General features: G+C 40.1%; 1 protein-coding gene across 4 annotated transcripts; it reads left to right on the top strand.

Annotated features, from left to right (window-relative positions):
- The first annotated feature begins 61 nt into the window (after window positions 1-61).
- On the top strand, window positions 62-22,538 carry FAM81A (family with sequence similarity 81 member A). 4 transcript variants are annotated; one of them, XM_050309872.1, is made up of 11 exons: window positions 62-636; window positions 7,767-8,132; window positions 9,416-9,483; window positions 10,031-10,108; window positions 10,705-10,978; window positions 11,761-11,879; window positions 17,948-18,077; window positions 19,293-19,399; window positions 20,529-20,664; window positions 21,039-21,234; window positions 21,635-22,538. In XM_050309872.1, exons 3-11 carry the CDS (start codon window positions 9,437-9,439, stop codon window positions 21,772-21,774), a joined length of 1,227 nt encoding a protein of 408 aa, XP_050165829.1. In that variant the 5' UTR covers window positions 62-636; window positions 7,767-8,132; window positions 9,416-9,436; the 3' UTR covers window positions 21,775-22,538. The 4 variants fall into 4 exon arrangements, with proteins under 4 accessions (XP_050165829.1, XP_050165828.1, XP_050165831.1 ...); XM_050309871.1 differs by lacking the exon at window positions 62-636 and adding an exon at window positions 5,731-5,896; XM_050309873.1 differs by lacking the exon at window positions 62-636 and adding an exon at window positions 6,445-6,461 and having other exon boundaries at window positions 7,771-8,132.
- The last annotated feature ends 728 nt before the right edge of the window (window positions 22,539-23,266 follow it).

Raw genomic sequence — 23,266 nt, 5'->3', positions numbered from 1 at the left:
GCACCCGGGGCGGAGGGGCGGGCACTGCTGGGTGGGACATGTTGTACTCGATGCTCCTTGATGATCAGTGATTCTAAGAGTTGGACTCCACGACCCTTGTGGGTTCCTTCCAGTGCCAACATTCCGTGTGTGACACCCCATGTATGCTTTGAGCGAACAGTATCGGCCGTGCCCCCGGCGCGTGTGCTGCGGGCTCTGCCCTCCGCCCGCGGACCCGCAGAGCTGACGCGTTGCTAATACCAGGAAGCAATGGAAAGTACGAAGCGTCTTGTCACCGAGTGGATGCTGAAGCAAGACCTACGGGCACCTCACGGGCGCAAAACAGCCCAGGTGCCCGCAGGCAGCTGACATCTGCTCCGAGTCGTTCTGACTAGGACACAACCAGTACAACTTCCAGGGACTGCGCTTTTCTAAGGGATCAAACCAGTGAACCCACGCACAGCCGAGGACTGGAGTCCTGTTAAACGCTTGTCCTCAGGCTTGAAGCCCTGCTGTTGGCTCTAATAGATTTCTAACGCCACTTCTAAGCCAGAATGGAAATAAAATGGAAACAACATAACGCAACAATCATAACAACAGCCAGACCACAAGTCGTATGTCGATACTGCTTCCAAACCACCTTGAAAAGCTCTCCAAGTAAGTTCCTGGTTTTCATCAATGGATAGTACTGAGATTTAGTTTATTTCTGATTACAAAAAAAGGGCAGTTGTTGGAAAAAATAGGGAATAGTTTATACAGCATATATGTTTTCAATTTTCATTGTTTGTTTTTATAAACAAAATAACGACTTGCTTCCACACTAATTTAGAGATCTGCATAAATGGATTCACTTCTGACTTTTTGGAGGAAAGCCCTGCTCCAGCTGCTCCAAGGCAGGTGCTGATTCTGCAGCCACATCTGCCAGCACAGATGAAGGACAGTGCCACTCACATAGATACATGGCTTTGTCCTCACGAATCTGGCTGCAGAATAGCTCTGATGGTTTGCAGACATCAAACATGGCTCAAACCACTCTGGTGCACACAGTCTGGAAATGGGACTAAAATTCAACTATTTATCTGGCTCCCTCTCATATCCCACAGACTTTGGTGGTTTGGATGAAACACAACAGCCCTTTGGGCATATTTAATCCTTGGTTTTGAAGAATAAACAAAACATTTCCTCAGCTCGGCTGGGTTTACACTGTATGATTACTGATCATGTGAAGCTTGGCATTTCCATAGTGGATTGCTTGGATGTTAGCTGACACTGGTATGAGAGGTAGGAAATACTTTCATTGAGAAAATAGCTGGGTGGTAAATATGAGCTGCAGTAGCCATTAAGCAAAAATATATCTGATCATGCTAAAAGTGCACAGAACTTCACAGGAAATGAGTTTCACACTTTTATTCTCAACAGAAGGTGAGTAGCAGCAGTTTCATGGAAATAGGACAAAAATAATTTTCCTATTATTTCATTTGAACATGGAAATGTTACATAAAACTGTGAGACTGTGATAAAAAGCAGTGAAAAAAACCCCTGCAAGAATCCAGAGAGCATATGGATACTGGGCTGACAAAAGAGAGAGTCAATACTGATTTTGTAGGTTTTTCTGTTTGCTTTGGCTGTGTGTCTTTTTAATGTATAGGTTAATTTTCCTAAGATGTATATTTGTATGAATATCTGTTTATATTCATACAAACATCTTTATAACGAGTTATGAAAAAAGAAGAGAAACAGGGTTGTGGAAGAATAGTTAAACAGTACATTCCCATGGGCAGGCTAATGGAGAAAGTGTCCTGAGTTCACTGCAATTGATGTGTGCTACAGGGTCCATCTACTCTAGGTGGACTAGAAGATGACTTTTAACAAAAACCCTAGAGCTGAAGGAATGAGTGCTCTGCATCTACATGAACCTTTGCTAAGCACTGTTTGTACCAAGCACAATCTAATTCACAACAATCTCTTTTCATGCTTTTAAACATTCTACTTATTTTAATGATAAACATCTAACTCCCAAGCTGACTATATGAAGTGAATTATATTTATTCAACATCCACGCTCGGAAGCAGAGGAAGGCATCTCCCTTTGAATGTCAGTGGTGGTGTGTCCGGTCTGCATGCCTGGGTCCTCCTGCCACGAACGTACAAGTCATCTCTGAGAAAGGCAGAACCATTTCAGGTTGAGTAAAGAGGACCCTCTGTACTTTTAAATGATGCACAAACCTTAGAAATGTTGACATTCCTGCCATGACATTCATATGGACAGGTCACTTTTCAAAGGCCTCACTTGAAAAGATTTAAGAAAAATTCCCTGCATTGAGAGCTTGAATTTGTTTTTTGCAGCATGTGTATTGTCTGACAGTATGTTTGGTTAGTAACACCTACCAGCTCATGCATAGGAGTGCTTACATCAAGAATTATTCTGAGGATATTTTCGAGCTGCAAGCAGGTGCAGCACTTGATCCTCCTGATACTGATCACTGGTGCTAAGCTTCAGGAAAATACTTAAGGACAAGCTTTGCTTAAGTGCCTGAGGAGGTTTATTGGCTTAGTATTTGTGACTTTCAGAGGCTCAGCACTCCTAGGAGTGACTGCAGCCTCTTTGCCATCTCCTGTTTTGGAGCCCACTCTGCACTGGGCAGTACCACAACACAGAAGTTGTTGGCTCCATAGTGCAGCTGATGACTCACACGTGCCTTCCCACCTACCCACTGCCTGCGTGGCAGTGTGTGCCAGCACCAAACAGGAACCAGGCTCATGATAAAGTGTAAAAACACTAAACTGTCTGAAAAAAGAACAGGGTCTTTACCTCTGGAAAAGCCACAGAATATAACTTTCCCTTGCTCTCCATTCTAAAAGCCTTCAGAAAGAAACGACCCTTACAAGAAATCAGTGAATCTGGAAAAGATTAGAAATTTTAATTAACTGCTCTGACTGTTTCCTAATTGGTTAAAACTGACAGCAAAGGAAAAAAAAAAAAAAAGACATTAGTGCTTTTCTCTTGCTTAGAAACTATAAATAGAATAGGTTTTATAAGCCTTTTATTTGCCTTCTGTTGACCAGACTAATTTAATTAATAATTTAATTAATGCTTGAAAGCCACTGAAACAAGGCTTAATAGCCTTAACAAGACATCATATTTTTAGTTAGAAAACCACACAGTCTTGTACTTAGAAAGATGAAGGATTTGTGTCATGGAAAAAGAAATTATATTAGAATAAGGAAACTTTAAAAATTCAGTGTATTTTTTTCTGTATCTGCCTTCCAAAAGAATAAACAGATACTTTTGATTGTAACATTTTCTTATAAAATGCAGAAGGTTACACTCTGCCTTCAGTTACACTTGGAACACGTAGAATTCTGCTTCCAGGAAATAAATGGATTCAATCATTTCTTCTTGTGAAATGTAGGGAGAAGCAAAATGGCATATATAAGACAAAGGCAGAATTTTATGACTTAAAATGTGATGAAATCACTTCAACGTTATAGCAGCAAAGTCAACAGCCCTTTTTCATCTGCTGTTTGGTTTGGGTTTTTTAAGGAAAAGTAGCATGTGACTCTTTCACTCTGGATCTGATTAAGAGATGCTTCACATGTAAGAGGCATTTAGAATTCATGGAGTTGAATTTTTTCTCCAACTGCAAACCAAAACGTATGAATAATGCTATTATTTGCAAGGCTGGTATAAATCTGGAAGAAGTCCACGAGGACTGGTAACTGAGGAGTTCTGCCTCCTGTGTTCCTGTGACTGAATTCAGTTAAGCTATGTTAGGTTTGCAACAACAAAATTACAAGACTTGTATTTTTTTTTTCCTCAAAGGGAGGTTTTTTGAAGCACTACAAAAGCTTTTAAGATCAAAACTTTATGTTTTGATGGGCAACCTGATCTAACATCAACATTAGCCTTGCTTTGAGAAGGGAGTTGGTCCATATTCCCTCTGAGGTCCCTTCCAGCCTAAATTACTCCATTTCTGTAATTCTGTGATTATTTGAAATGGAGCTGCATTCATGAGCGAGACAGTGGAAGACTCCAGAATAAATTGATGTTACTCTTCTTGTTGTGCCTTGATAAAAAAAGTGATCGTGATATGAACTTGCCTTTAAGAAAATAAATGATATAAAACACAACAGTTTACTACTGCTTTAGTTAGAAACATCAAGAGTGTGATATAAGTACAAAAAAATAATGATCTCTGATAACACAACATGAAAGGATATAGATTGAAACAAGAGGGGTTCCGGACTAGGCATAAAGAAAATGTTCTTCCTCCAGGAGCCAAACAAGCACAGGCTGTCCAGAAAAATTGGAGGGCCTCCATCCTTGGAGGTTTTCAAGAGCAACTGCATTTGGCTTCATCGGTGACCTTGCCTGGAGCATGAGGTTGGCCAGGTGTTCTCCTGGGTCCATTCTAAGCTGAATTATCCCACAATACTATGACTCTCAGTTCCTAATTTTGAAAGCACTTATGGCATGTTTTCTTTCTGGCCCAATCTTTTGATGATAAAATAATAATCAAATTTTAAAATAAGTAGGTCAATCAGAATGTGGATTTGGACCCTGTCTTATTTTCCACAATATAACACAGTATCACCGCCGAGGCCCGGGTTCGATTCCCGGTCAGGGCCACTCCCAGGCAGATGGAGCTCGTTAGCCCTTAAAAAGGCAAACCATCTACGTCCTAAGGACCTCGCTGCCACCATCCAAGCTCGCTTGGCCTCGGTAGATGAACCTTAGGATTAAAGGGTGGGCTCAGTTCCGCGCACACTGTGTCTCACCTAAAAAATCCAATGCGCAGGCTGGAAGGTGTAAAAACCTTCCCCGGATCTTCGCTCGTGAAGACTGGCCATTATTATTATTATAACACAGTATATGCACAGTATATAATATAGTAACAACATGCACAGTATAACCCTTTTATCCTTCACATCTGACAGATTCCTAGCTCTGCAATCGTTTGCCTATACAATAGTATGGAATGTGGTACGGATTTTAACTAAAATCAAAGACAGTCTGCTATTTCAGAGTGAAGTGGTCCATTTTGTCTCGGATTTCACTTACCCTTTGTTTACCTAAGGTGATTGTAACTAACGAAATCCGAGGAACGACACAAGCAGGAACAAAAGTGAAGGCAGACACACCCTCTGTGGATTTGTTTATTCAGTAATACTTTCTCTCAGCTCACCCGCCTCTGCTGTGCAAACAGATAGCTCTCATTTGCTGTGATATACGAAGTTTCACTGAAGCTGCACGTTAGGTCTTGTTTGAAAACCTAACCTGGAAATCTCAAAAACAAGACTAGTATCTGCCATTGATTTCAACAGTCTTCAATTCTGACACGGTTTGATATGAACCCTGGAAAACCCCATGCTTTTAGTCATACTCTCGGCTCGAAACTCGGAGTCACCGCTGTTTGCCACCGTCGAACTTTCCGTCTGGCGGCCGGTGTTTGCAGGCGCGGGCAGGGCCCCCGCCCCGTGCCCCCCGCTCGCCCCCCGAGCCGCAGGTGTGTGCGGGCCCCTTCTCCTCCCTCCCTCCCTCCCTCCCCCCTTCCCAAGGGTCGGGCGCTGTCGGGAAATAGCTGCGGGGAGGGGGCGATGCCGAGGGCTCCCTCCCGCCCGCCCCGGGCTCCAGCGCGTTCCCATGGTGACGGCGTCCTGGCAACCGCTCCCGCTCCCGCAGCCCGGCCTGCGGCGGCCGCTCCGCTCCCATCCAGCGCTCCCCTCCGCTCCCAGCCCAGCTGCTCCGCTCCGCGCAGCCGACCGGGAAGGCGGACGGACAGACGGACGGACAGACGGACGGACGGACGGGCCCCCGGCGGCGCAGCGGCGGTGACGGCGGTCGGGAGCGGAGCGGAGCTCGGAACGGGGATGCGCGGCAGTGGAGGGCAGTCCTGCCCTGCCCCGAGCCAGCACCGGTGAGTGAGCGCAGAGCCCGTCCCGGCTCTGTCCCTCCGTGTTGCATGGCCGTGCAGTGGTGTGTGACCCGTGGTGTCCTGTCGGCTGTCGCACGTCCCGTGTTCCCTGCAGCCATCGCCGCGCCCACCCGTGACCCCCGCGCCGCGGGGCCGGAGCCGAGCAGCGGGCAGGGCAGGGCAGGACAGGGCTCCGGCGCCATCCCCCCGCTCGGAGCCCCTCGGCACGGGCACGATCGTCGCACCTGTTTCCTCAGAGGGCCCTTGGCCTGGCCCGGAGCCGCGGGCGCGGCGTTGCCGGGGGGTCCCTCCCGCAACCCCCCGCACACCGCGTCCGAGTTCAGAGAGGTCCGGCGGGGGCTGATTCTCCCCGACACTGCCGCCTTTTGACCCATCTTTTTGCTGAGCTGCAACACAGGGACTTTTTCTCTTACTCCAAAGCGTCCCTCAGAGCACTTCAGAGTAACACTGGGAAGCTGCCGGGGTGGTGTCACACGTTCCCTGCGCAGAAACCAAAGCGGTTGCTATTTTAAGAAGAAAAGAGTGATTAAAGTGTTTGCCTAGGCAGGTATTTCAGTCTGCTTTGATTCCCGTGTGAATTGTGGCAAGTCACATAGCCCGCCCCGTGCTTCACTTCCCTAGCAGCAACAGAGGGAAATTATGTTTTCAGGGATAATAATGCTTTCTTACCCCGCAAGCATATTGTGAGAATGAATGTGAAAAACACTCCGAGGTGCACAGACATTACAGTAAGTATTAGACGTAGGTTATCATGGAAGATGAGGAACTGAATGCTACAGATGTGATTATCCTTCATAACAGGAAAAATAGAGAATCCACAGAAAATAAACGTGCAAGGCAGTCCAAGAAGTGGGGAAGGGAAGCCACAGCACAAATAGCAAGGAGTGAACTGCACATTGCTAAAAGTGTTTCTTTATCATGTCCCATGGGTGATTTTTACACATCTGATGCCAGTGACTTTAAGAAACAATAAGGAAGTAATCCACGTTTTTATGGAAAAGCTGCCTTGTGTGTCAGGTGAACTGTTATTTTTGGCAATCAGGCATACAGTTCTCAAGTGGGGAAAATCTTTTATCTTGTCCATGTGACAAGTACATTTGGAATATTCAGTAACTTAAATTAATCAGCCCAATATTTACTGGGTTAATATATCATGACTTAAATTGCTATAGCAGTATTAAGTAGGAGACAACATCATTAAAATAAAATTAAGCACCTGTAGCAAGTATTTCAACTGGTATTTAACTTGGTCCCAGTTTACTGCCACTAAAATTGCAGCCATGTGAAATTACACTCCTCTGAATCCAGTCATCAGAACATCTTCTGTTTTCTTTTATATTTACTAGTCTAAGTTGGTATTACATACACTCATAGAGAAGGAATTTGTCATTAGTTCTGACATCGATTTGCTACAGTTTATTGCAAATACCTCCAAACTGCAGGAAAGTTTTGTACAACTGTTGAACAAGATCTTAAACACATCCTTTCTGGCTATTGGATCAGATCAAGAAATCTGATAACCGATGATGTGACATTTCACTGTGTACTGAGGGAAGTGCTTTAGTTTGCAACAACAAATGACCAAGATGTTCATCTGTGTGGCTTTTGTTCCATGTGCACAATTTCTCAAGATACTTTCATTTAGCTGCATGTCTAATTGTAGCCTGGCAGGAAAAGTTAAAGCTTCAAGCAAACCTATGCTTCCTGTGCTACAAACATTTTTTTCCAATTGATAATAAATAGATACTTAAGGCTGTAAGATTAAAGCACTGTATGGCTGTTTTTTATAAGGTGTATTTCACTAAGAAACTGCTACTGTACCAACTTTAACACTTGTTCTTTGTTTTTCTAGGTAGCATCCAGTGCTTTGCTTCTGTGGCACACACAGCTCTTCTTAAATCAGTGGGATAAAACCCCTGTGCTTACAGTTAAATTGTGTTGAAATGCTTCACTGCATCAAGATCATTAAAATGTGTTAAGGCCCAGAGGTCTAAGGTGGTGTAACCTGGTGTAATCTGGGGATACAGCCAGGAGGGACATCTGGAGAGTGGTGGTGTTGCTTAAAAACCAACAACTGGGAAATGACGGTGTGAGGAACAGATTGCAGAACTGGACCTTCAGTGTCTGAGCAGGATTTTGAGTGCAGAAGTCATCACAATGATACCAGCTCTTATACCCTGCTTTTTACTCATAGCTATGTAAGAACTTAAACACTGAGGTAGGTATTGTTATCTCTCTTCCATATGGGGAAACTGAGTTATTAGGCATGGAAATAACTTTTGTGAAGTTCAGTAGATCAGAGATTGAGCAAGGTGTTAGATTCCAGCCTTCTGAATTCCTCTCTAGTGTCATTGCTGCTCAGCAATCCACCTTCTCTTAGAACTAATTTTTTTCTAATTTGTAGTTTCCGAAGCTCGGTGCTATAAATAGAACACACACACTGTGACAATGTTTGCTCTCTGCTTTCAGGCACTGCTTTCATGCATTTCTAAAGCACAAACATGCTTTGCATTCTGAGATCTCAGGGGGCAGCCTTATTGCTTCTACACAATCACTGTTTGGCTATTTTGTTTCCATAACCCATTTTTCTCTTTCTACTTGTAGGGCATAACACGTAGGATTTCATCAGCTATTGCAAGATTTTTTCCATACATCAGCCTTTAGTTTTCAGTGAAGATTTTAGGTTCCCAGGGAGTTCAGGCTTAGGCAGTGCTCATTCTCTTAATACTTAAAAATGTTGATTTGTTTTATATAGGGTAGAATAGTTGGATTTGATTGAGGCTAACATCTTTGTCATTAATTTAATTTCTGTCAGCAGACAAAGCTTCTGAGCCAGGTACTGGTCTCACAGTAAGATACTAAAATCTTTCTGAAGCTATTGAATAGACCTACTCTGCTGCAACGTCTGTCACTGGCTGGCAGTGTCTAAAAATTTAAGCTATAATCTATATTCTTACCACAAAATAATTTACTTACAACATAAAGTGTGGTCATTTAGATTTCAAGACAAATTAACAAAAGACTCAATTTTGTTAAACTATGCTGATGTCACACATTTTATTTAGGTTTCTGACTGCCAGTGCTTTTACCTGAAAAGCACCTTACCTCTAATAATCTGCTGTAATGAACTGTTTTTATTTGACTCTCCAGTCAATATTTTCCAAAGCTTTATAATAATCCTGTAGCTCTTACTTTATTATTCATTGATTAATTATGTCTGAGACCCATAGACAGATTGGGGACAAGCAGTTTGTTTACCTTTGTCCTGCCAAACCAGTTCTGTAGGTCAACAGCAGATTTCAGTTTCGAGGCTGTCACTCTTGCCTTTTCAAGAGTATAATTTTCACTATAAAAAGCTTTTTAGCACTTTTTAGTCTTCATTCTTTTGTATCTATTTTTAATCTATAACTTTACTTAAAGGTGCACTTAAAGCAAAAGAATTAAGTCATTTCAGTACCCGATATAAACTACTCAATAATTCAATGTGTACTTTTTTAACAGACGTAAGTTATTGACCAGAAAATGGCCCACCGAAGCCCAATCTTCCCAACTCTTGCCCCTTCTGAAAGGTACAGTTTGGAATATAAACATTAAAACCTTCATATTGCAGAGTATTATGTGTCTCTTAATTCCATATGTATAGTAATGCTGTGACTTGGGACTTTGGCATTAGTATGCAAAGCAAAGTGAAATACTGTAAACATTCATATCATGGCCGAAATCACAATTCCTTGCTCAGCCTTTACTTAACCATTTCCCAAATAAATTAAATAGCTTAAACTCTGAGTAGAAGTCCAACAATACTTTACTTTAGCCAGTCTTTTAATAGCATGGAACGAGTCTGAAAACTCAGAGCCAAAATACCTGTATTAAGAGCCCTCATACATCTCTAACAATATTATCATGGTGAAACTGAACTGCTAATTGGGCTTATTAATAGGAATGAAAATGAGAATGCACAGTAAATAACACAGTTCCAAGAAAAGATCTCCTCTTTCAAAGTGGTGTTGAACTTGTACCTTGCGCTTATGCTTCTGAAAATTTTCATTATTCTTTACAGAGTATAGTGGTAGGAAAAGATTGCATGAACTAGCAGCCTAATTGTTTTACTTTCAGCACCCATGAGCTCCATTGCATTCCATGGAAGCTATGCAAGTGCACTGCACCCTTGAAAAATATAGACAAATATTCCAGGTACCCAAATGTAAGCTATTTTGGGGGGAAAATTTGTGTTCTAAGACTATGAGAAGTTTGTAATAATTTTGGTCTTTCTATACCCACATATGCACCTGTCCAGTTCATGGGGGAACAAGCTTCTGTATGTTTTACACGATAGCTACAGAGACTAAAAAAGGAATTGACACAAGCTATTCCTTTTTAATCTGTCTGTTTGCATTTAATTTGCAATACCTCCCTTCTACAGTTACAGCTTAGATTAAGCCTGAAAACTTCCGAGACAAATAACTTTACTTTTGAAACTCATTAAAGGGGCTTGAATTTGGATTCTTAACCAAATTCTAGTTCTGAACTGTAACTACTTTTGTTATGCTAATGTCCTTTTCTTAAGACCCTAGGCTTTTGTAAGCTCCCTTAAAAAGAATGAAAGGGAGCCTGACCTGCCTTTGTATAAGACACACGCAGTAGCCAACACAGCACCCGCTTATTTGTAGCAGTGGGCCCTCTCTCTCAGTACTCTCCCAGTACTCAGATAGTATTGCACTGTCTCCCGTTGAAAGACGTTGCAGAGTTTTGTGTGGGAACTTAATATCTCGGATATTCTTCTCCACTAGACGGGTTCGGAACATCCCGCTGCACAGCCAGGCACTGACAGCGGTCCCGCTGGCATCTGCCAGCCTGGTGGATCAGCTGGAAGACAGAATCCTAAGCCATGAGAAAACAACGGCGGCCCTTGTGGAACACGCGTTTCGCATTAAGGAGGACATTGTTTCCACTCTGCACAGAATGCAGAACAAAGGAGGGGGAGACCGGTTGGCCCGGCAGCTCTTGGAGGAACACATCCGAAACATAACCGCCATAGTGAGGCAGCTCAATCGGGACATTGAGGTATGTCAGGAATGTCCCACAGCACTAATGCCATCTCAGCTACTTACTCCTGCTAATTTCCTAAGAAAGTTTACCACAGGATAAGCAGAGGTCAGACAAGGACTGAAGATCCTGTAAGTTTATAAACTGTTTTTACAACTTGAAAAAGTGTTTGCAAATTACATAATTCTTTCAGGGGCTATGAAAATAGCACAGGATATTAGCATATAAACACAGAAGCCTTTGTGGTTCTAATAAGCTTCTTTCAAAAGCTGCACTGGAAAATCTTGAAAAAATGAATTAATGAGACACTAATACCCAGCTCAAGTTCAGTCCAAAGGTTGTGCTGTATAAACAGTAGGAAATGCCTGAGCTCTGTAATAAACTTTCTTTCCCTTCTGACTCACTGATGACACCAAGTAACCAAACCCAACTGCTCAATTTTATGACCTAATCGTATGCAGATCTGTGACTTCACATATGACCTCTGCTGCAGTGAGCAACAGGGGTGTGGTGGGGAAAATGAAAGGATGAAACCCAATATCTTTCATCCTTTCATTTTCATTGTCAAGTTATACTTTATGCATATTATGGTATTTATGTCCAGATGGGACACTAATAATAAGAAATAACAAAATGCCTAAAAGATATCTGTTTTAGTACATAGCAAGACCAAGTTTTTAATAAAGTAATAATAAAATGGTATCTGAGGATACCGAACGACTGAAAAATAGTGAGTGACATTTTACGTGTACATTAAATGTGACATACTGAGCTTTTATTTGCATATGAATGCTTTGTAGATGCTGCAGGAACAGATACGTGTCAGAGACAATCTCAGCTATGGAACAAATTCTACCCTGAAGAGTCTGGAAATGCGTCAGCTTTCTGGCTTAGGGGATCTTCGGGGAAGAGTTGCAAGGTAAAAGTCAACATGGAACTATATTTTGGGGTCTAGTTAATGTTGCTTTAATCTTAAAGTATTAATGTTAATGATAATGGGCTGAATTTAACTTTGGCAAAATTCCCAGGATAATTTTGTTCTGTGTTTTCAAGAAAATGAATAATAATCCTTTGCATTTCAGTATTGCATATTAAACTCAATAATATCACCCTTAATCCCTAAAACTCCTGAAATTAATTTTAAATAAATTACTTCAAATTCCTTTGGCAAATTCGGATTTGATTCAGCTTTAAAAAGTACTGTGGTTAGACTCATGTATCTTTGAAACACATTAATTAGCACAATTAGAAAGGCAGCATGGAACAATCTGCACTTGAGAAGAACAAAATAGTTGCACATTTTTGCATATATTTTAGAAATAAAAATCTGCACATTCAGTTGTTGGTTAGTCATATTAAAAACCACATAGGCTACGTGACACATAAGGAACAGAAAGCTATACAATAATAGAGGTTTCACAGGCTGCCTGATCCTCCAGGTTACAATTTTGCAGCTACACAAACTTCACCGTGCCATCAAACCCCAGCACAACAACATTGGCTTAAGAGTCCCTAAAGTTGAACACAAAAGACAGAGGATGTGTACAGCTACAGGGAAAGGACCTAATCTGGCCTAAAGCAGTTTGGCTAATAACTTTGATGGAGCTATACTTGGCCTGATTTTGACCTGCTGTCTACGTTGCACATGTAATTTTTCTTTCTTCTTTGTACGTCAGCTGATTTAGTGATAACCTTCAAAAGCCTACAGAAATAATCAGGGAGGGATTTTCTTGAACTGCAGTTTTCTCATAAATTATTCAGTTGTCTGAAGCTTTCACTGTAACTTTCATAGCCCATTTTGTAAAGAATACTTTAGAGAGGTTATAAAAATAATTAAAAATTTAGTAAGTTTTGCACTATGCTTTAGCAAAAATGAATGAAATCGTTTATTTTGTCAAATCAGAAAACTGATTGAAAGAGAGAGAGACACACACACGTATCTCATTGAAAAATGCCCAAAAATACATGCCTAGATCTTTCTGCTTCTTTATATAAAAAGTCCACTTTGAGATCATCCTACAACCTGAGAGGGTTGTAGTTGCTCCATACTTGGAGTAACACCATTATTGTCACTTTGGGAAGCAAAATGTAGTGCCTTTGCCTCCAATAACAACTCAAGAGAAGAAACAGGTGCTGACCTGGACATCAAAACCAGGCCCTTGCCTGCCTCAAGTGCTCAGAACAGGAGCGGTGGGGGACTGGCACACCCTGTGCCAGTTTCCTCCTTTATTTACTTGGGGCACTGCCTGGTACTGTGCTTGGGTTGCAATTTATCTGATAATTGTGTGAGATTAAACCCATCTGCCTTATGTCAGACTGTGCAACAATTTCAGGCTATTTGTATTCATTACCCTAAGAGAATCAGTTTATTGTCTTTTAACTGTTATCTTCTCTTCTGCCCTCTGTCCTTCTATTCAGTATGCTCTCTACAGAAAAAAATTCCCTGAATGAGGAAGAAAAAAAATCTTTCCTTTATCAGAAATCAAGTTAAAGCAGTGTTCCGTGAGAGAAAACTATTTTCCTCTATTTACAGACAGATTCTACTTTGAAAATTAGTGTTGCTGTGAATAATGATTACAGCAACAGCTGGAGAATGTGGTCAAGACAGTCGTTTCTTGTGCTGTTGGCACAATACAGAAGTTTTCCCTGGGATAAATGTTCCTTACATAAAATAAACTTTACTTACCTAACGCAATTTTCTTTTCACATCCAGCCCTGCAAGCTTTCAGAAGAGTTCAGAGTGAAACATTAGAAACATGATCAAGTTCCTGTGGGTCACCACCTTACCCTGCATCAGCTTTCAGCCCCAGTCAAGGTGTGGCTCAGGCTGCAGTGATGGGCTCATGTAACTCCAAGTCCAGCCCATGTGCTCTGGGCTGGGGGTGTGCAGGCACACACTCGGGATGAGTCAGCTCGTACAGGCTGCACCACAGTGAATTCCGAAAGTCTGAGCCCTTTGGTCATGTAATAATTTTAATGTCAGCCTTAGGATTCTGGCCAAATTTCAGTTCCAGTAATAATATGCGTAGTAAACATCCTATTCAACTTCAATATTGGAGAGAGTGGTGTTTATTTCCTAACACCAACTGTTCTGTAACATGTCAATACATCATCAAACAACAGTCTCGTTATTTCTTGAGTGTTCCTGCTTCTAATGATGAGAGCAGGGATCCCTATATGTACATGCAGTTCTGAAGCACAGCTCTAAACCACATTCCCCACAGTTCTGAAGGAGTGAGGTTTGGACACACCTCACTCACTTCATAGAATCAACTACTATTGCTATCAGAAGATGACTGAATACACTTTACAGCTCATGGCTCTGGATCATTTCTCAATAAGAACAGTTTATGGATGAATTGTAAAGCATTATCACAGTGGTCACCATGAATGATTCCCAAGAATCAGCATTATTATTAACTTTAAGAAAAACTATTATCTCTGTTAAATTCAGTGACACATTCAGCAGAAAATTAGATAGATACCAGTAGACCCATTTCTCCAGCCTCCTGCCCATGATGTTGTCAATTTTATATAACATAGATTTAACAATTATTTTTCTAGTGATACTAAATCATAAAATTCAGTAGTATGGCCTTATCATTTATTTGGAGAATTACTTGTGTGCTATAAACATTTGTCTGGAAAGTTTAAATGCAGCAACCTCCTTGTAATGACATCAGTAGCTGACTCTAGAAGCTTCCTGATGGCTAAAACATCCAGAGAAACAGCAACTCTGTGTGTTCTAACTGGGCCTACTTTGCATATATAGATGATTTTTTTATGCATGTTATAGAACTGATTCATTTCAGACAACCTGGGCTCATTAGATGTAGGCAGAGTTTCCTGCATTGCACAGAAAATGAGTCGGATGTATCTGGGACTCACTGAATTTATGGACTTCTTGGGTACAATAAATCTGCTGTGCTCTGGCTCTTGCTGTGTAGGAGGTGAGCCCGGGGGGGCTGCTCTGGGCTCCTGGACCAGACCAGCACCACCTACCAGCTCTGCTGGTTCCTCCTAATGCCTGCCTTGCTCGTGTCTTCTTGCCTTTCACTACTTGTTCTTCATCTTGCTTGCTTTTCACTGGAACTCCAGCATTTTAACTGAAATCTCTCCTGTTCTAATAAAACAGGAAGATTAAAATCTCTCTGTGTACCATTACAGCCTATGTATAGAGCACCCAGTTGCAGAGTGTTGGCACAGCTCTCAGCCTTATCTAGGCTTTAGTGATACTGAGTGGAGCAACTACTGTCTTTGGATTTCCTAGAGGTTGAGGACACAAAAATACTCTTCAATATGCCAGCAAAATAACTACTACTTTTGCTGACTACAGCTTGGAAGGCAGTTGTTTGATAATTTAACTGTTTATATTAAACTTCACTGGTTTCTAGAATTCTACTATATTCTGAAATTGAGGATAATATTTAGCAGTATGAAAACTCTCCATCTATTCTTCATTTACCAATCTCACCTAAGTACACAGCTTGCAATCAGAACTTTCAGAAATTGTCCCCCAAAATGAAACAGTAGCAAAACAAACACATTCTAGTGCATCTTTGGTCCCAATTTCAACAGTGCATGTGTGCAACTGCATATGAAACACTGCACTAGGTTGTTTGTATGGACAGCTTCAGTATTTCAGAGAATTATTTATTGTGCGCTTCTTTGTACAAAACCGTTTTATACTCAGCTCTTATATTTTTAAACTAGTATCCATCCTAGAAATCTTAATCTATTTCTCATGTCTTTCCTTGTGCTTTTAGGATGACCAAACCTTGAAAATTGTTTCCAACTTCTGTCTTTATTCCTATAGCCCACTGGCTACATCTATAGAGACAGTCTGAATAAATAAAACACAGTGTTTAGCAACATCTACTTCTATTTTTAAGAAGACTTGTCATTTTAATATGAATCCATAACGAAGATTCAAAGAAGAACTCACAGAGGTGTGGGGAATTCAGTGGGGATTGTAGTGTGCCATTTTTTTCCTCCTTTCTCTCTCCTTTTTTTTTTAAACTGTGTATAATGTTCCCTTGTGTTTAGATTGTTGATTGTCTTCCAACCCATCATATGGTAGAAACCTGAATCAAAAGTGTTAGAAAGCCCATGCTTTTCCATATGTTCATCTTATTATTGTCTCCCTTCCTGTTTGAAAGCCAGTGGAAGCAGGGAGTGAAGTTATTTAACTGTCATAAGTTTTTAACTCAAAATGTATACTCACACAGCTAATACCAGAATCTCTCATTCTTTGATACTGAACACTAATATTTCTTTCCAGGTCAAAACTAATCAGGTGTTTGTGAATGTGTACACCAGATATGGCAGAAAAAACAAAATAATCTGATCAATACACAGCAAGCTGACACTAAATTAACATAGTCAGAATTGTAGTGTTTCAGTTACCATGAACCCTTTGACCAGGTAACTGAATTCCATGAAGAGAAGAAATGCTCTTTGATTAAACCCAAAACACTTCTTTGCCTTAAAAACAATTACAGATGCTTGCTGTTTACATTTGCTTCAGTAGTTTCAAAGTTGTTGCTTTTTATATATTTTCAGTCATGCCTCAGAGAAACAAAACTAACCATTTTTGGAGCCCACAGCATTTTGGTGATTAGATGTAAGATGATTTCATTGCTCTGATTCTTTCTGATTGTAACAATGGGAGAGAATTGGTTTTCCTCATATTTCTAAAGAAAGTGCCTGACTGTGAGACCCACAAATAAGGTTCACTGCTGGGTAAACCTCAGCTGCTCTTCCTACAGATATTACTGACTGGTCTCACTATGCTGAACTGCTCCACCATAAATTGATTTCTGCAAGTTTTATAATGTCTATGTGCTATTTTGCATGACTGATTATTTTCTTCTTGAAATTGTACCATAATAATAAGTAGATGCTCCATTTGTCATCTTAGCTGGGACTTTCCCTTCATATTTAATGATGCTGTCAGTCACTGTAACTGAGGTGATGAACATGCATGTTGGAATGAAAGCCTGCAAACTGAAATGTGACTAAAAAGAGCAGAAACTGTGTCATTAGTTTAGGTAATTACTTAACATGCCTCAGCTGGTTCCATTTTATTGCATTTTGTCTCTTAAATTGTAACTGCTGTCTGTTCCCCATCAGTTTTCTACATCAAATTTGGCAACGTTGCTGATTACATATTTCTCTTAGCAAAAACTGTCCATGAGTCATACTTCACAGAGGTCTTACTCCTGAAATCACAGTACCTACATTTTTACAGCTCAGTTAATGCCTTTATTGTATTACTGCAGATGAAATCCACCTGGCCGAATTCTTCTTGAAATCTGGTAGAAAATGCACATATTCTAGAGCACATTTAGACTGAAAATGTTACAGCATCAAGAAATGTTCCACTGTGAAGAAAAGAAATAATAATTATTATGTTCCAGGACTTCATTTGATAGTCTTTTCTGAGACAAAATTGCCATTGCTTTCAATGACAATGTATTTATTTACCTAAATAAAGACTAAGAAATATAAAATTTGCCCCACGTTGTTTACTACACATTTTAACTGTATACTGCTATTTCACAAATAAATATACAAAGCTACAATAATGAAAAAATGGTCCTTAATCATTTAGGCTTCTCATCACGTAGGCAAAATCATACACGCCTAATCAGATGTCTTCTGGAGTATTACAACAGTACAAGGTAATGAAATTGTGCATCTTTGCCTTTCTGCTGTGATTTCCCTGACCGATAACACAGTCTGCCCATACTGTGGCAGTGTCAAGAGGACTGAAATGTGTGTATCAGACCATTGGACCTCGAGCCCATCTGGGAGCAATTTGCTGAATACCATGAGCTATACATGACAATTCTTACAGTCTCAGAAGACATTTCCCTAGACAGCCAGCAGTTTCACAGAAATGGCCAGTATAAACTGGAAAATTTTAAAAGCCTGGACCTCATATTCTATTTAGCTGTTGCTTTTTTCTTTTATCTATTCAAACAGGTGTGATGCTGGGTTAGCCAGACTGTCTGCAGAGCATAAAATTACATATGAAAGACTTCAGAGCCTAAGTAAAGACCAACACACTTCCAAGCTGATCTTAGAATCTAAAGTCAAAGAGGCAGAAATACAGGTATGGTATTTAGACCAAAGCAATCCATGTACAGGTAAGCGTTACAGTCTAATTCACACAGACTCCAGTACTGTTAATTATTATCCTGGGAGGTCACAGATTTGCAAATGGAGAGATGTATCTGTTCACTGTCCTTATTACATTGAATATGGGTACCCATCTGCATTCCTGTACCGGTCTAACTGAAAAAAGGTACTTAGTTTCTGCCTTCAGCTTACTGTGTAGAAGGGACTAGTGCATAAGGCATCTGAAAGGACTACAGGAATGAAGAAAAGCCAGTGATTACTGGCCTGAATGGCTTCCTGAGGTTGGAATGTGAACGTGGCATGGATGCTCCACAAAACTACTACAATGCAAGCATCAGTGCCTCTCCCTGTATGTTTTGGCCTTCCCAGGATGATTCTATACATGTTTGAACACAATTTTTGAAGGTCTGCAAACAAAACTGGCTCTGGGTTCTGTGAATCCATTAATCTGTCTGTCAGGTTTCTCTTCCATTGGGTTTGAGAATGGAAGTGAGCACTAGATACAGGCAGAGACTTGTGACATTAAGGAAAAGGATTCTTCATATCTCCGTCTCAAGGCCTTCCCATTTTCTTGGTCAATAAAAGTATTTTACATCTTCATTTTGTGGTAGGTAAATGGTTAAGATCCACTTCACCTTTCTCAGAAGGCTCAGTGTAGTACCTTAGCATATCAGGAGGATGTTGTCATGCACCTTGTAAACCAAAACTGTTTTGTGAAAGTGGGATGATTGTTTTGGTGAGAAATATTTTCTTCTAGTAATGACCTATCCCCAGTTAAACCCAACCCTTCTGTCATTGCAGTGCTGTTATACACAGATTGATGGTGTACACACCCCTCAGTGTTGGTGGAGTGCTTTTGCTATTTATTTACTATACTTATGTGGCAACGTGGAGATGTAAGGATTCTGCAAATCCAGCTGTCTCAAGGGGGGATCAGGCAGATGCTTTCAAGGCAAAACTATTCCAATTATTTAAGGCAAAAAGAAAGTACAGTTTTCAAAATATTGATAATTTCATGTTAAGAGATATTGTATTTTTCAAGATAAAGTAAAAAATGCCAATTCAATAATTTTAGAAACATTAGCAGAAGTGATCTCTCTAAGACCTTCTCTGCTGTTATGAAAATGTCCCAAATGAAACTGTGAATGAAATGCTGCTGAAAAATAGTAAATTCTGAATTTTGTTTCAGATTTCTCACCTGCTGAGCAGAGTAGAGCAATCAATAATGCAGCAAGAAGCAAAGCTGAAAGTTGCCTACAAAGAAAGCAACCAACAACTACAACTCCTGGACACCAAGTAGGTGCTGCTGCCCTGCACCCTGGGAGGCAGAGCCTCAGTTTTCCAAGTCTGACTGTTGCAATCTTCAGGTCTACAAAACCGTGAACCTCTTTGAATACTTGTTTGCTCCACAGATATTATGAAAGCAAAATGGTCTGTCAAGTGGGACTTGCTTTCAGCAAGAATCCCACCCCTAATGTGCTTAGACAGTTTTGAAAAGTTCATTAAGTCCCCAGTTAAGTATTTGGGCAGAACTTGTACTAAAGGACACAACCAAGGATTTTTTAAAGAGGGGCCTGGTGCCTTTCTTGCCCTTCTGCAAGAACTGTGCCAATGAAGGCTGGACGTGGCTGTCCAGAGCAGGGCAAAATGTTCAACTCAAGCAGGAAGCAAAGCACAGCATTCACAAAGTGTTACTGCTTTAAATTGCCTTCAAACATGAATATAACTGAAATACCTAAATTATTAATGATAAGCTACTGTGCTACTACCTGACATTATATGGGGACATTATATTCAATTCAGATATTAACTCCTCTCCAGGCAATTCACTCAGTGGCAGTTCTGGTATAAGCCATCCACATCCTTACTCCTTACTGCTTATTGCCATCCTCATGCAATCCCACCAGTTACATCAGTAAAACTGTTGGCAAATCAGACCCAGAATAGACCAAGATTTCAAATATTGACTGGAGAAAAGAAACAGTTTCACTGGCACATTGTGTTGGTGTAAAGCTGAGGTGGGTACAGGCAATGCAAGTGGGGCTACTTGAACCAGCATTGCCACCAAAATAAGTGGTTATCAAATCTTTGTTCAGATTTAAGACCTCTGGGCACAGAGATTATAATCTGAATGGATGACCATATTCTATTTTCAATATCACAGTGAATTTTCATCTGCTAGGCTTCAAAATTGGTGATGAGTTTTGTATAAATGACTGCTATTTTGTTGTGCTTTTCCACCTTTATTTTCTAAAACAATGTTACTTTACCTGGTTTAGTAGCCTTACAATTCAAAGGCTCACCTTAACATGGTGAGGAGAACGTATCAAATTGCCATTATGTTATGAACATTTTCATAAAAAAAGTCACTGCTGAATGACCAGTTCTGCCCCTTTGTACCTGCTAATTTCCATTGTGCTCTCAGATTAAAAAATGCCATTGAGGAACTGAGCAGTCAGATTTTGTCTGCACGCAGCTGGTTGGAACAGGAACATGAAAAGATTGAAAAAGAGTTTGTGCAAAAAGTTGAACAACTCTCACTGACTTTTAAGGAGAACACGGTAAGTTTCTTTAAAATCTGTAGTACTAAGAAAGTATTCAAAAAGCTTCATTAACAACTAAGATGATATAACTGAGCTACTATTTGAGTGAGATTTTCAAACTGTCTCTGTATTTTCATAAGTGTCTTCACAGATGTAAAGTATAACATTCCCACAACCTTAGAATTTTTAAATAAAACTGATCACTGCTAAATAGATCAGTAATAGCCTACAGTAATCAAGTCAGTTAAAATAATTTTATAAAAAAGTATAATTCCTTACACCTTTGAATTTCAGATAAAAGACAGTCAATCAATATCTATTTCATATTTTTTAAAGACTATTGTTATTTCATGTGCAGAGTAAATCATTAAAATTCTTTTTCTGGGCTCCAGGAAATGAGTGAGAGAGCTTTTGAGATGAAATTCAACCAAATGGCAGAGAAAATTGAGAAAACAGGAGAAATGCAGAAGATAGGCATGGATGCAAATGAAGCAAAACAGACTGAAGAAAGGATAAATGTTCGCATTGGCAAACTCCAAAATGAGATAAATGAAGATATAAAAGAAATGAAAGCCGAAGTTAATGCTGGTAGGATCAGAGAATAATTATTGAGTCCTTTATTCTGAATTGTGGTAACAGTTAGCAACTTGTAAGAATATACAAAATGTCTTTGTTTGTATCACATTAATTTAAATACATTTGGGGCAGGCATAATGGCTACACCTGTGGCATCAAGAAGGATTTTCATGAAGTGTGACATTCACAGCAATAAGGGGTATTATTATTATCTTGCCCCCCCAGAGCACACGCAGCCATAGCTCAGCTGTGACCAGGGGCATTTGTGCCACCAACACAGTTACATCATATTTTCCTTCAGAACTTTTGCTCTTCCTAGTGCAAAGCAGAGTGTTACGGTGGGAAGCAGATTCTGGTAGTGGTTATGTGATGCTCTTGGTTATGAACTAATGCAATTCTCACCTGCAATTAGGATTTGCAGCCATCTATGAGAGCATTGGGTCTCTGCGGCAAGTACTAGAAGCAAAAATGAAGCTGGACAGAGATGAACTACAGAAGCAGATCCACCAAATGAAGCAGGAGGTTCCAAGATGGGGAGAAGCTGGACCATGACTGCAAGATTGTGTCTGAGAGATTCATGTTTACCTGGCTCAGTAGGCAGACTCTAGTCTTGTTCCAGTCTGTGACCCAAATTAACTGCATGTACCAATGACATGCTGCTGTTGCACAGGTCTGTATGGTGACTCAAAGCAGTAAATGCAAGCTCTTCACGGATAACCAACATGCAGCCCTTGGGGCTGAGGTGTTGATTTGCCACTGCACTACTCTAGTTGCTGTCAGGAAATTAAGCACTGTGTAAAACTGGAGTAATATATTGGTGAAGCTGGCACCTAATTTGCTAAAGGCATTGCAGTTTTGCAGGCTTGGGCAGGCAGCCATATACTTTTTATATATAAGCACCTGTACTACCCCACGCCACTCCTCTTTTTAAAAAAATAAAGGCCACTTGATACAACTTGCTTAATGTAAATTTTGGCAAGGTTCTCCATCTTGATGCAAGTTATTTAGTTGCAATCAATGGACATTTTTACAGCGACTTGCTCTACTATTGACTTCCTGGGAAGGTAGAATTGGCATTAAAAAAACCCGATGTTCAAAACCCAGATGCCATCAGAAAATATTTGTTTAGTTTTGCAAATATCCTCTGTGTGTGATAACTAAATAGTGTTATATAATGTAGTTGTAGACTAAGATGATTCATCAACAACATAAGACATTTTAATGACATGGTCTTAAGTATTGTAACCTTTTAAAATTAATAACCAAGTGGAGCTGAGACAAGGTAAAACGTGTATATAAAGTATTTTTTAAGTGGGCATGTGTTCCTGTGACTTGCTTCATTGTGTTGATAAAAACTTAAGAAAGGTTTGAAAACAAAAGCAAAGGTGATAATCTAACCTAGCCTGGAGAACGTAAAGCAAAATAAAATGCAGTTTATGTTCTCTTCGGAAATTTTGATTGAAGTAAAAGAACTGATTCATCATATTTAAGTAGATTAATATTTTAGCAGATTCAAATTGCTAATTGCATTCACAGTATTTCCAGATAATAATTGCCATTCACAGAAGGGATTACATAATCAAAGTCAGCACCCATGGGGCATATTAATCTAGATAGGAAAAAATATATATGTTATTTTGACTTCCTCATTAAGAGCATGATATATTGCTCCTCATGTTTGCAAGTCATGCAGGACTAAACACTCATGAAGAATAAAAGACCTCATCTAGTCTCCTAGTAATTTATACTATTAACAATAATTCATATACAAAAATACTATTAATTCACACAATTCACATTAGTGTTAACATAAATAAATAAATAGAATGTCTCTACACTATTCTTAATGGATTTTTCTTTCAGCTAGTATTGCAAAAACTATTCTTAGTTGGAAAATCAGTGGCAAACTTCTCATCACTTCCATGAAAGATTGTTTGGCCCACAGAGTCACCATATTTAGATCAAACAAAGAATAAAAAACCTGCTCAAAAAACTTACACCATTAACTTCAGTAAGACAGTATAGTGTGTAAAAACCAAGGAAA

The sequence above is a fragment of the Myiozetetes cayanensis genome, unplaced genomic scaffold (genome assembly GCF_022539395.1).
Source record: "Myiozetetes cayanensis isolate MyiCay16 unplaced genomic scaffold, myiCay2020 scf14, whole genome shotgun sequence".
NCBI classification, from domain to species: domain Eukaryota; kingdom Metazoa; phylum Chordata; class Aves; order Passeriformes; family Tyrannidae; genus Myiozetetes; species Myiozetetes cayanensis.
The sequence above is the reverse complement of the archived record's forward strand: the minus strand, read 5'-3'. Positions and strand labels throughout refer to the sequence as shown.

What these genes read in the sequence shown, in the direction of transcription:
- FAM81A (XM_050309872.1), top strand. Translation starts at nt 9,437, where the DNA reads ATGGCCCACCGAAGCCCAATCTTCCCAACTCTTGCCCCTTCTGAAAG. An exon ending in CTACAACTCCTGGACACCAA is followed by an intron (nt 19,400 to 20,528) that starts GTAGGTGCTGCT and finishes TTGTGCTCTCAG; the next exon opens with ATTAAAAAATGCCATTGAGG. An exon ending in TGACTTTTAAGGAGAACACG is followed by an intron (nt 20,665 to 21,038) that starts GTAAGTTTCTTT and finishes TCTGGGCTCCAG; the next exon opens with GAAATGAGTGAGAGAGCTTT.